This window comes from Labrus mixtus, chromosome 14 (assembly GCF_963584025.1).
Source record: "Labrus mixtus chromosome 14, fLabMix1.1, whole genome shotgun sequence".
NCBI classification, from domain to species: domain Eukaryota; kingdom Metazoa; phylum Chordata; class Actinopteri; order Labriformes; family Labridae; genus Labrus; species Labrus mixtus.
Window position 1 is genome coordinate 15,348,046 of NC_083625.1, and position 13,247 is coordinate 15,361,292.

The 13,247-nt window shown below is 41.3% G+C and overlaps 2 protein-coding genes across 2 annotated transcripts; one reads left to right on the top strand and one right to left on the bottom strand.

The window, feature by feature from the left end:
- Positions 1-491: 491 nt before the first annotated feature.
- bicdl2l (bicaudal-D-related protein 2-like) lies at positions 492-5,064 on the top strand. Its single transcript, XM_061055345.1, has 6 exons — positions 492-1,128; positions 1,801-1,920; positions 2,015-2,173; positions 2,799-2,875; positions 3,003-3,123; positions 3,972-5,064. The coding sequence occupies exons 1-6, from the start codon at positions 574-576 to the stop codon at positions 4,314-4,316; spliced, it is 1,377 nt and encodes a 458-aa protein (XP_060911328.1). The 5' UTR covers positions 492-573; the 3' UTR covers positions 4,317-5,064.
- Positions 5,065-5,102: 38 nt separating this feature from the next.
- Positions 5,103-11,459, bottom strand: abhd11 (abhydrolase domain containing 11). The gene is made up of 6 exons (XM_061055346.1): positions 11,209-11,459; positions 10,261-10,396; positions 9,708-9,881; positions 9,341-9,511; positions 7,475-7,656; positions 5,103-7,343 (listed from the first exon to the last, which is right to left on the bottom strand). Exons 1-6 carry the CDS (start codon positions 11,364-11,366, stop codon positions 7,208-7,210), a joined length of 957 nt encoding a protein of 318 aa, XP_060911329.1. The 5' UTR covers positions 11,367-11,459; the 3' UTR covers positions 5,103-7,207.
- Positions 11,460-13,247: the final 1,788 nt, after the last annotated feature.

Genomic DNA, 13,247 nt, shown 5'->3' on the forward strand with positions numbered 1-13,247 from the left:
AAAGTGGTGTATTCCCCAAAGCAGTCAGATTCCAAAAATAAATCAATGACTAAACGGGTGTATGCAGCTGTGACCCTGCAGGAGTTTTTCTTTTTATTAAACAAAGAAAAAAAACATTAAGTAACAATATGAAGATGTAACTTCTTCGTTGTATAACAAGGCTTTATGTTTGAGTTAAGTCAAAATGAGGGATTAAAATTAGGTATCATACTACGTCAAGCCTGAATATGATTAGCCTACTGAATTAAAGGATTAAAAGCCCAGCTCCCTTTGTTCCCTGCAGCTATGGTATGTTTGCAAGTCATGTGTTTGTTTAGCAACCTCAAAGGAGGAAGAAAAGCCAGACGGGCTACATGAAGGCACAGCCTCCAGTGACATCACATCATGTCATGTCCTTTTTTTTGAAGACGCATGTGTTTCAGGAAAAACCAGTTTGGAGACATTCTCATGCTGCCTCCTCCTTGTCTTCCTGCCTTCCTCTTACTTTTGTGTGTTGTTTATATGTAGCGAGACAATACCTCTGAGTGGCTTTAGAAGATTCTACTTCTTCTTGCGACCTGCTCCAAGCTGATCATGGACTTTTCACAATCCTTCTCAAGGCTCAATGACCAGCTGAGACCTCGGATCACCACCAGTCCACAGCTCTACTCCTCTCTGAACAGAGTGGAGGACAGATACAGAGAGTGGGGCTCGCTCAGGAGTCGATCTTCGTCTTACCGACAAACAATTCTGTCAACAGAACCAAACATCACTGTGACTACAGCAGAACCAAGAGATCCAGGGGAACCCGAAGAGGCTGCAGATCAGGAAGAGTTTGTCTCTGGTGGTCTAGAAGAAGGAGATTGTGCAGATCTGAGTATCTTCAACAACTCAAGCCTCACTAATCTAAATTTACAAGATATGGGTGAAGACCTATTTGAGAGTGACAGCAACACCTCACATTCCGAGGAGAAAGACATTGAAGGTGAGCTGATCTCCGAGGGGACAGGAGAGTCCACAGAGTCTGTAGCTGGAGAGGGTGGTAGCAGCTCCCTCCAGGGAAGCTACCTAGACGGGACTTTACCAGACCTGATCAGGAGCGGCAGGCCGATTGGCAGGCGCCGGACACTGGGACCAGTCTCAGACACGGTAGGATGGCTATCTTTACATTTATGTGTGTGTTCTGTGTGTTTTTATTTAAATGGGAGAGAAGTTGTTAGTGTCTTGCATGAGTTTAGATGTAACCCAAAGAGGCTTGGCAACCAAAAAAACCTGTTATACAGGGAGGAGATGGACCTAACTGCCATTAGAGTGTATAGAAAACATTTAGAAAATGCACAAAGGGCAAATCTGTTAACAGAAAAAGTAAGTAATGACCCTCACACTAATGAAAATGGCCATAATAAGTTAGGCTAGACTTCAGAGTGCATTAAACCTCACTTTTTACTGAGGACGCCTGATAATTGCAGGGCTGGATTTGTTGATATGAGTGTAAAAGTGTTACAGGAGATTGTCATACCTAATGTCATAAAATGTGTTTATTCAGTTATACTGATTTGTTTGTGAGGGTGTTTTCATGAATGCATCTGCGTGTACATATTTTCTTTGTTTGGATGTGTTGTAATACACCTTATCCTGTAGGACTGGATCTCTTGTCATCAGTTTCACTCAGGAATCCAGATTAGCAGTTTCTGTTTACATTCTGTTAAAATGTCAAGGGGTTGTTCTTTCTGTGTGCAGGCCTGCAATTATCTAGCAGCAAAATAAAAGTGGTGACATGCACTGTTGAAATGTACTTAATGTGATATTTCTCATACGCAGCTGAAAGAAGTGCGCAGAGAAGTGGAGCTGTCTCGAAGGCGAAGTATTAAGCTGAAGGCTCAGGTGGACAAACTGCAGGAGAGCAGAGACGGACGGGGATGGAGCCAGCACAGAGAGAGGGTAAAGGTCACACATACACAGCATCGGAGAGAAGTGTACAGCTGTAGGAATATGAAGGATTATTATAATTTCTTCCTTTTGATATCCGTCACAGGTCACAGAGGAGGTTATGTCTGTTCTGAGACTGCTTCACCCGCTGACACATCAGGAGTCCAGCCTGCCCGAACCCTCCAATGGGGCAAACCAGCTGGACAGTGCCTTGGTCCAGCTGCAGAATGTGGCTCGGAAACTGGCTATCAGCCACACCAAACAGGTAAACGCTACACTTGCATTCACTTAAATAAAGCTCACACCCGTATAACATCCCTACAATCTCAAACCAAGATGATTTTATTGGGCATGTTTTTCCAAAACAAAATGTTGGCTTTGAAATTTCTGAAATTTTTGAAACTTTCTTAGTTTCTGTCAGACAGTTTTTGCTTGGTACAAGTTATCTGCCCTATTCCTAGAAGTTTTCATCTGTTGTAAAGACTAAATATAGTTGCCGATCAATTTTTATTGTCAAGTCCTTAGAATAGAATAAGCCCTGAGGCCCGTACAAAGGTAGAAATGCTCACACGAGAGGTAACCGTGCCCTTTTGATGACACAGTTTCTCAATTGTTCCTTGATAAGATCTGCAATACCTCTGCCTAGACGTCAAAGCGCAGCTATGTGGCCTGAGGGAGTAAAGATGTCAGAACCAGGTGATGTACGTCTATCTGGTATTCATTGTTTGCATACCAGATTGACGATATCACAGGGTGTACGTCTGACAGTGAGAAGAGGACAAGGTCCTTGTTAGAAGAAAGGTACTAGTGAAGACAGTAAGTTTTAGGCAGACAATAACTAGAGTTTAGGAAATAATCAACCTTCCTCCCCCCTCTTGTTCTTTTAAAAGTCCAACTCTGGAAAAGATACAGAGGACAGTGGTATTCTGCAGCAGGCTCTGCGGGACCGAGATGAGGCCATAGAGAAGTAAGTACACAATCACCATCACCTTTTATAAATAATCAATGAGTCAGGATTTAAGGGAGGAACAGGAAGCTGAAAGACATGGGTCTATTTGGGAGAAATGTGTCATTCTGTCTGTTCTGCTGTGCAGGAAGAAGGCCATGGAGGAAGAGCTGCTGAGGAGTAAAACAGAGATGATGTTGCTGAACAACCAGGTGCTGGAGGCCGTACAGAAACGTCTGGAGATGTCGCTGGAGCTCGAGGCCTGGAAGGTAAACCTCGGTAGAGTTTAATGTCACGCCCAGACAAGCAAACGTGTGAAGGAAGTAGAAAAGAAAGGGTGTGATCATTAGACAAGTAAATAGGTGACATATTAAATGAGAATTATGGAGTGATGTTGAGCCAAAATAAGACGGTGGAGAATGTGAACATGACAGAAAAGTAGGACAGTATACATACACACCCATTGTTAATCACAGCGCACATGATTAGTGTTAAGTACTCACGTGTACTCTCAGAACTTAAACACAATTAAAATTCACACAGATTACATTCTGCACAATCCAGGCCAAGGCAACTACTGCCAGCTGGTGTCCTGTTGCAGTGTTTTAACCTCAATAATCATCTTGTGAATGCGTGGCTCCCTGCAGATTGAAACAGAATCTATAGTTCAGATAAACTGATTATCAACACTTGAAGGACAAAGGACCAGGGATTTAGAATTATAATATCCATAAATTCATGAATTTAATTTTTATCACTAAACTTTCTGAGGAGGGAAAGAGCTGCTGGTAGAATGACTATAATTCATACATTTCTCATAACTAATGTTTTAGTCCTTTATTGAAAATAAAAACCGAACACATTAACAGTTATCTTGCTGAGACTGAAGAGTGGCTGTATAAACCAATTTGCACATAAAAAACCCAATTCATTCAATTAAGTTTTGGGATAGAAGGCTGAAATATATTTTTTGAGTGGGGATTCAATTTCTTCCCACTCTGCTCTCCCAAAAAACTTTTATCTCAACTCTGGTTTCCAGTCACTCTTCCCTATTTGCAGATTTGTCAGATCAGTTTTTGCCGTGCTCTGACAGCCCGTTTGTTTTCCCTTTACTCAGGAGGACGTTCAGCAGATGATCCACCAGCAGCTGCTGATTCAGCAGCAGGCGGAGCAGAACCAGAAGAAGCCTTCCCGCCTGGGTATCCTGAGGAGAAATAACAAAGCGCCCATGCAGAGGCCTTCCACCTTCCTTGCGGTTACACCCGTGCCTCCCACAACCAACGTAAACCAAATCTTTGTCTCCAAATCTGCTGCTTCGACTCCCAACACATCTCCTACCCAACGCAACTGGAGGGACAGGCTAAGGAGGGGAAAGAATGGTCGTCAAGGAGACCAAGATGCAGCCGGGCAGGATTCAGATAATGGCAGAGGTGACGACTTTGAGGTTGTTTCACTCGATTAAACAGGAATTGCACTAGTTTTGATACACAAATCTAATGTCTTACAATTGAAAGCCCTCTTCAGATTAAACGTGTATTGCTTATTGTTTCTTGGTTGGAGTTTAAGATGTGAACGCTTTAATGTTATTACACCACAAGTTTGAAAGCCAATTGTGTACCAAGGCGCTTCCGACACACTTGATTTCCTTACAACTGCAACGCATACATAGAGAACAGACTTATTATATATATGTTCATTCACTAGCAAGGACCACACCATCAACTACATGCCATTTGACAATTATGTGTTGATTATATTGGAAAGCATGAACAGAAGGGGAGGAGAGGGTTTGAATTGATGGGAATGCCAAAAGAGACGCTGTTGAGCTGTTGGTCCTGCTCCTGATTCTTTGCTATATAGCATCTAATGATTTTGTACAGCTGTAGTATGAACAAGACTCACAAAGTCTCAGAGAAGAATATTTAATTTTAAGCATTTAAAAAAAGTAAATTGAGCTTTCTTGAGAACAAATATAGTATTCCAAACAGATCATTTTTGTTTGGCTTAATGTCTGTAGAAAAGGTGTTTTCTTGTTGTAGGAACACTGATTAGATCTTTCTTTATCATTTACATATGAATATATGTGGATAGTTATAGTGGATGAGCCATGTCATGTTTTTTAAAAACTGTAAAAATTGAATGCTCTTGCACATTTGTTTCTTGATTATTTCTATCTTCTGCTGTAAATAAATTATCTATGCAAAAGCTGCTTTGATTGTTTTGCTGATTCATATCAGTGATAGTCGTGAGAAGCATACACTTTAGCTTGTTGCATTTTCAAGATCAAAACAAAACAACTTGTGGGATTTTTGCATTTTTATTGTATAATATTAGTTTGTACACTTTCAATAATATATAATCCACTCTTATATTCATCTTGAACACATTACAATTTATATACGACATGATCTAGAATGACTTCCATCATTGTGTGTTCAACAAGCTGAGACATACATAGCACTGCAGATTTACATCTGATGACGAGAGAAGGCATGCTCATATTGACATTTTACAATCCTGAACGGATGATTACAGTCATCAAAAAGCTTTTAATGGGAATAAATTCTCTTTTTCAATATTATTGTCATTTGTTTTTTTAAATATGTTGCCCACTGCAGCACTAAAGACTCTGAAGCCGGGCCTGCATTCAAACGTCATTAGTAAATAATTCATGTTTTGAAACAAGACAAATCTGTCCTGAGGTTGAGAAGGTTAAGATGGCGCTTCTGCACCAACTGGAGCTAATATTAAAAAGAATAAAATAAAGAGATTTTTTACCTAACATAATTCAAAGCTTTTAAGACTTATGTATTCACATAAACAAACATCCCCTATCTGGCCTGGGAACACCTCGCAATCCCCCAGGAGGAGTTCCAAAAATATTTCTAGGGAGAGGGAAGTCTGGGTTGACTTACTTCACCTGTTGCCAACACAACTCGACCTCGGATGAGCGGAAGAAAAATAACAAACATAAAACACTGCTTGTAGTAATTACCTAGCGCCATGACGGGACACACCCTCATTGGTTAGGCTTCCTTTTCAGAAAACTCACACAGAACTGGCAACCCAGCTGCCAATCTACAGTCTGCTTGTTGAAGTTGGGGAGTAAAATATTTTTTTTCAAGTTTTACAGAAATGGAAAAGGAGCTCTCGACAAAAGAGGCACATCAAATTCACAACACCCTGCTTATTCATACAGATGGCAGTTTCACTACTGGACTGTACTCTATAAAACTCATGGGAACAGAAATGATATTAACACAGTCACAATAAGTAAACAACTAAATGTTTTGCAGCATATATTTGTCATACCCATATAGCGCCTTAGTTCTAAATACACGTTAGGTACAGATAATAAATCGTAAAACAGGTTTGATCAAAACACTGATCACTTACACACGACAGCATTACCACGGCTTGTTGCCAGACAGACAAGATAATAGTACACGAATAATACTTAGCATATCCAAGTGTAACCTGAGATATTCAGGGAACAGATTGCGAATACTGCATTTGAGTGTTTAAGCTGGGATTTCATTGATGATTATGTTGGCATCAAAATACAAACCAGCACTCTTGATGGCCTCGAGTTGGGACAAAGTAACTGACCTGAAAATCCTCAACTCTAAAATACAGTAGATACACAGAGGAGGGGATGTGAGGAGCCAGGTTCCAGACCAAATATTCAATCAATCAAGTTTGTCAACATTGAAGCACGTTTCTAAAGCCAACCATCTGTACACATAAGCCTCTATACAGAGGACCTAACACACAATACCAAACTCCCTTTAGCAAGAACTAATTTTTTGTTTTGTGCTTCCTCCTTCCTCTCCAGCAATTGATTTTCAGAAATACAGTACTTATTTCATTCCAGCGTTGTCAAAACTTAAACATCCAACTTTCTGCTGGTCCACTCCAGCAACCCCACATTTGACTATTTCTATTATGCTAGCATAAATGTTTAGAGAAAGCACTGGGCAAATGAGAGTTTCTTTGGATTAGTAACATATGTAACCTGCAAACCACCCATTACTGAAGATATTTCCAGTGCTATTTTCTACAAACAGAAACAATTATAATAATTAAAAAAATCTAGAAACTAGCCATTCTAATTGTAAAACCTGCCTAGCAGGTACTGCAAAACAATGAAAAGTTCACCTTCTTAACGCTACACAAACTTGAAGGGAAATACTGACTGCTGTAAAAGGGCGAGTTTGGTCCGGTGTTGGCAGCTATTAATGACTCCACTCGTTGTTGCTGAAGCTGCTTAATTGTCCCTTTCATTTTCAGTGAGAGGATGCTGAGAGGTGCTGAGCACAGAAAAAAAGTTTTGCAACATTTGGCAAGACTCAGCTAGGACTGAAGGAAGGAGATGATGGAGCTGATGAAATCTAAGGGTTTATCTGCGTGAATCCAGTGGCTCGCGTCTGGGATGTACTGGATGTCAGCCCTGGGGAAGAGCCTCTGGATTTCTGGGTAGTCTTCAGAGCTGAGTCAGGATTGAAGACAATGACAATTGGGGGTGACAATACCAAGCCAAGTATGGGTTGTTAAATTAAAACAATGCTAAGATCCAAAATATGTGAAATGTACAGTCTGTGTCTCGGGTGTTTTTTTTACCTTATATAAGCAGAGCTTGCTCCACCTAAAAACAGCGTAGGTCCTTCAAAGGCGCTGTCAAAGCTAGGGAAGCTCATGATGTTATCAAGGTGTGCCGAGATGGCCTCCAAGTTGACCCTCCAGGCATAATGCCCATTCTGCTCTACCAGGTTAGTGAGCAGAAACTGACGCACTGAGCGCTCCTAAGGGAGGAAAGAGCAGTTTAAGACTAGTCCTGTTTAAAAACAAACTCAAGTTACATATTTAGCTGTTTTTAGGCAGCTATGTTAAACCACCTGACAACCACCAGGCAGTAGGCAGACACAGTAAGTGACAAGCTGGTAGAGAATATTATGAGCTTAAAAGCCAAACACTTTCTCAGAAGTTGTTCAAGACTTCGGGCTTGATTCACTAAGAACGGACTGCAGGCGCTGATGTGATCCAGCTATGTGATCACAGCACCTTTACTCTGCTTGGAGCTATGTTCTGATGCTGATGGAACTGTTTTATCTCCTTAGAAATTATGAGCTAGGGGGGAGGGAACACTTTTTCAGGGTTTATTTTAATGCCAAGTGCAATTGGACCCTTTTTTGCCATGAGGTTTACTTGTATAGCAAGGGGGCATTTGACTAAATAATTGCTAATTTAATTAAGTACAACCAGCACCCGTGCACAGTGATGCTGTTTCCTCTGAAGCGCAGTTATGGGTGCATTTAAAGGGATACTTCACCCATTTCAAAAAGCGTCTGCAAAGTGAATTGTAACATTTCAATTAAACTTTATATCATTAGAAACCTGGTAGTATTTTTGAATGGTCGTGCATCCCGCCCTTATTTTCCCCTGAGAAGGGAAATCTCTGTATTTCTTGTCTGAAAAGCAGTTTCCGATGACGCAAAAATCGTCATTTTGCCTCATCGGCGGCTGATGTGGTTAGCGGGGGTGAAACTACATCACTAGTTCCTCATATTTTCGACCACTGAAGCTACAGACCAATCGCAGATCCGTGAGTAGGACCTCACTGCCAGAATCGAAACTCAACGTCCGCCATATTGCTTGGAAGCTATGCTAACAGGCTCTATGGAGAAAGCTGATAAGAACTGACAATGGCGAAAAAAATATGTTTCAACTTCAAATGATATGGATGAACTACGGGCCGCAATATAGCAGCGAGGCGGCTGCTGTCGCATAAGACCGGCCTGTTGGCAGTGGTGAGGATGAGGAACCCGGTGCTGGGGCGGACTGGTAGTGTCGGTGCTCTCACTGTTTGCCTATGGACACAGACATAGAGTCTGTTTTCTGCCAGGAATTTCCAATTCTGCCAATTCCTTCTGGAAGAAATGTCGGAATCAGTTGAGGAAATGGCCGTATGTGTTGTAGTAAATATGTCAGTAAATAGATCACCCAAGCCTCAGTGGGAGTGGCCAGCGGTGCTGTGCATTCTGGGAGTTGTTGTCTTTCATGCACATGAGCCAAAAAGACACTTTCTGCTTTTTCTCGGTCAAGAAGGCACCAACCTCAAAATGTATTTCACATTTCTACTACATATATGACCCAATGTCAATACAGATTCATGTTTCGACGGGTGAAGTTTCCCTTTAACCACTTAACCTTCCTTTTGTGAATCAGGCCCTCACTTTTTTGCGGGTGGATCAAAACCATAACTCCAGTTGTCTGATCATTTTGATCCGTAACACCTGCATGTGTTATAGGCAACTAGTTACCAACACGTCTGCCTAATCAACCTTATCAAATGATAAAATGTCAGAGTAGCAATAACTTGCTGCCAGGTCACACAAAAATCGGTGACTGCAGGATCAATATCAGAGTGGAAACACTAACATCAACGTATTATAAATTGAAAGGCTTAACTCATAAAGAAGTACTGACCTTGACCAAACTGCGGAGCTGATCTTCAGCCATCCGCCTGGCGGTGGAACGTGGGATGTCACTGGAGATGTTCACCTCCTGCATGGCCTGGATGTAATAGCGGAAGTTGGTGCGTGAGGTGGTCTGGGCTGGACTAATGTCAACCACCACTAAACTCTCCACTAAACCCGGCTACAAAGTGGAAGAAAAAGAGAGAAAGAGATTTCAAACCAATGTCAAACAGAAAGAGGACAGCACGGTTTGGTAGAAGAGCAGAAGAGGATTATTAAGTTCAGAGTTGATAAAGGTTAGCAGTGAGAAAGGTGACTTCATGTCCAACAAGAGGACAGTAAAGTACATTTTCAATGATATGTTGTCGACTGCTGACCTGTGACAGGGCAGTCGTCATCGCTGTTTTCCCGCCCATGCTGTGGCCGATGAGGACACATTTCTCGATGCGCAGCTGGGCAAGGAGGTGTTTCAAGTCAACGGCCATCGCTTCATAGGTGAGCTCTGGGCTGTGTGGGCTGTTGCCATGGTTACGGGCATCTACAGTCAGCACCTAACTAGACAAAGGACAGTTAGGACTCTTGGAATGGGGGTGGGGGTGGAGGACGTATTAAAGAAAAGAAAAACTTGTGTGAGAGTTATCTGCTTTTTGTTTCCCGGGAGAGAGATCGTTTAAACAAAGTCAGTATTGTGCACATGAGGTGAACGTTTGTTCAAGCCCACAAGGGAGCAGAGAATCTTGTCAGAATAAAATACAACATTACAGACTGCTGAGAAGTTGTATCAAATCACTGCTATAGCACCACAATGATGAACTGTTCTTGCTATGCCTGCTTTTATAAATGGGCCAGTGTCTGCTGCCTAGAAAGAAGCCAAAGATAAATTGTTGTGGATGAATGGTGACAGGTGTGATGTCTTCATCGCTGCGTTACCTTTCGGCCTGTGCGCTGCACCAAAGACTTCGCAATTGAATGGAAGTTAGATTTGCTGCCAAACAGGCCGTGGAGAAACACCAGGGGAGTGCTCTCTCCTTTCCCGTCAAAGACATCGTAGGTCAGGTTGACTGGGCTGAAGGGAAAAAAAAACAACACAAAATGTACATTTGTTATACTCTTCCTGGTTATGTCTGTGTTGGAAATTATGTCACTACTGCAGCAGGAAAATGTCAATTCTGCAAAGTAGTTACCTGGACTCAAAGTGAAAACATTGTATTTGCCAGTACCCCCATTCAAACAGGATATCAGGGGATATTTTTTTAAAAAGCTATAGGCAGCATTTTATGGTAATTTGGGACTTTATTTCGTTTACCTTATCTAAGAGTATGTTTTCATTTTATTGTTATTTTTTATGTTCGAGTTGTATGCGATTGCATGTTAAGGAGATGATACCATTAGTATTAACTTGTGCACATTCGTGAAGGTATGCTTAATTACAGCAGTTTCGTATTAGACAGCACTAATGATAGCAAGGTGTACCTGTCAAATCAGTAACTATGTATGTAGCATAGCAAAGCCTACACCAGATATAAATAAAATAAAACATTTAGTTATATAAATATGATACATTGAAAGATGTATATTTATAGATAGTAGGATATTATCTATATGGTTTATCCTTCTATTATGTCATTGATAGAAGGATAGACCATAACTTGCTATGATAAAACTGCAGTTTAAACCTCTTGCTAGCCGGACGGCCAAATGTCATTTATTTAAACTATGTAATCTGTAGATATCTTTAGGATAACAGACACAACACCTTCACGCATTGTAACGAAATAGATTTAGGGGAGGAGCAGTTTTCTATAATTTCTACTCTGCACCACGCGTACAGCTCAGGCTGACAGAGGGCATCAGTTAGCCGGGGAGCTAGCAGGGTACCTGGATGAACTGGCTGTTCGGACGATGGGAGCCCCCCCACACACGTCCTTAAGTCCCGGAACTGAACGACAGGAGCTCAGCAGTCCTCTCTGGATCAGGCGACACAAAGCACTCATGGCAGCATATGTTCCGTTACCGAGGGGTCGACAAAAAAGCATGGGCGCATAACCACTTTAACAAGGGCAGCAGAGACTCGGAAGAGTGTACGAGTCTACAAGCAGCACAGCGCCCCCAAAGAGGTCGCGTTGAAGGGAGCTTCATTCAGTCAACAGCTGATGGTGCGTCGTGACGTCAGACGCACAGGCGTGAGCGGAATGTTTATCCCTGAGTTCAGTCTCTCAGGCCACGCACGCTACAATGAGTAAAATTTAAACCAACCAACCAAATAAAGAAACAAAAAGCACGACTTGGCCTACTGCAACATTGCGATAGTTTGAGGGTTTTGTTTCACCTTACTCAACTTCAAATTAAGGGTAGAAAATTACACAGACATTAGGGTAAGTAAACAGGCTAGGTCAGGGATGGGAAACTTTGGTCACGGCAAGGGCCACATTCAATTAATTCTCCCTGCCAAAGGGCCAAATTGTAGTATACAAAAACGATCAATTATGAATCAATTATAAAAAAAATCAATTATGTCTCAAATTTAACTCAATCAGATCAAATATTATTATGGACGTATTTCTGGTTTTCATGATTTCATGGCAGATTTTGTCTGTCATGTTTCCAATTCATTGATATGTAAAAATTGATCTGAGGGCCACATTGAGGATTGATGGGGGCTGCATGTGGCCCCCGGGCCGCCAGTTGCCCACCCCTGGGCTAGGTGTATTCTGGGCAATTAAGGCTATTTAATGAAGCCTTACAGATATAAATAGTATATGCACATGTTTATTTGTACACACCATTATAATAAGGAGAGAAATCAGCGTTTGTTAACTTTTATTTTTATTACCACTAGGCCTACTGGATTTCACTTGGATCACAATTTGATAATAATTCCGCTTTAAAGCTTCTGTGAGAAGTTTTACCGAGGTACACACAAATAGACGTTCATCCAAGAGGCTTAAATGTTCTGATCAACATGACTGAAACACAATGCTTGTCTCACGTGTAATTACTTTGTTGAACCAGTAGGTGGTGCCAGTGTTATGATATTAGCCACTCAGAAATGCTAATACCACACGTTATGTTCAGGGCTCCTTTAGAGACGTAGGCGATTGTTTTCTAATAAACAATATGATTTCTAATGTAACTAATAAGACTGTATTTCATTACTTTTCTCTATTTATTCTGTCACAGTCCTTTAATACTTTTTTGTTGAATAGTGTTGTATGTAGGCTATGAAGACTATAATGTTAGCTTTCAAATAGGCCTAGATTTCCAGTGGTTTATTCCATATTTTCAATTTGCAAGCCTAACTTTTTAAGTTTTTATAGGCTACTTATTATGCAGGCTTAAACGTGACTATTTATCACTTGCTGGCTTTCAGTAGGTGAAAGCTAAAAGTTCTATCCCCTCTCACCTGTACCATCGTATTTCTAGCATCTTATTGAATTCAAGTCACCCTGGAGCCTTTCTGACACAATAGTCCCAAAGGAGCCCAGCAAGGTATTAGATTACAAGTTTTCTTTTTAAGGTTATCTTTCCCTCAGTATGTCCTGTAATCAGTTTGTCTATCCCTACACCACTCCCCCTCTCTATTAGGCCTTCTATGTGTTTGTTTGTGATTGGCACAGTTTATTTGCATTCTTACTTTAGTGGCTCCTGTCATATAATCAATACAAAAGCAAACCATTACTCTATTGGATCAGACAACCTTGCCTCCTTTGCTGTTACTCAAAGTATTCATTGCTATGGGAGACGCGTCTGCAGGGAGAAAGCAACGCTATGAGCTGTCACCATAGAGATAGCATGAGACAGAGGCGTAGGGGAAGACTGGATTCAAACCAAACCGAGAAAAGAAAAGGGAACTGGTGGATGAGTTTGCATTTATTTTTATTCTAGCCTACTTAGCATTGTGTCAGATTCTTCTCTAC

Bases quoted from the DNA above. Each gene is read 5' to 3' on its own strand.
- bicdl2l (XM_061055345.1), top strand. From the start codon at position 574: ATGGACTTTTCACAATCCTTCTCAAGGCTCAATGACCAGCTGAGACCT. The intron at 2,876-3,002 runs GTAAGTACACAA...TCTGCTGTGCAG, and splicing joins CGAGATGAGGCCATAGAGAA to GAAGAAGGCCATGGAGGAAG. The intron at 3,124-3,971 runs GTAAACCTCGGT...CCCTTTACTCAG, and splicing joins TGGAGCTCGAGGCCTGGAAG to GAGGACGTTCAGCAGATGAT.
- abhd11 (XM_061055346.1), bottom strand. From the start codon at position 11,366: ATGCTTTTTTGTCGACCCCTCGGTAACGGAACATATGCTGCCATGAGT. The intron at 9,512-9,707 runs GTCAGCAGTCGA...TCCACTTTGTAG, and splicing joins TGACGACTGCCCTGTCACAG to CCGGGTTTAGTGGAGAGTTT. The intron at 7,657-9,340 runs GTCAGTACTTCT...TTCCTCCCTTAG, and splicing joins AGCTCCGCAGTTTGGTCAAG to GAGCGCTCAGTGCGTCAGTT.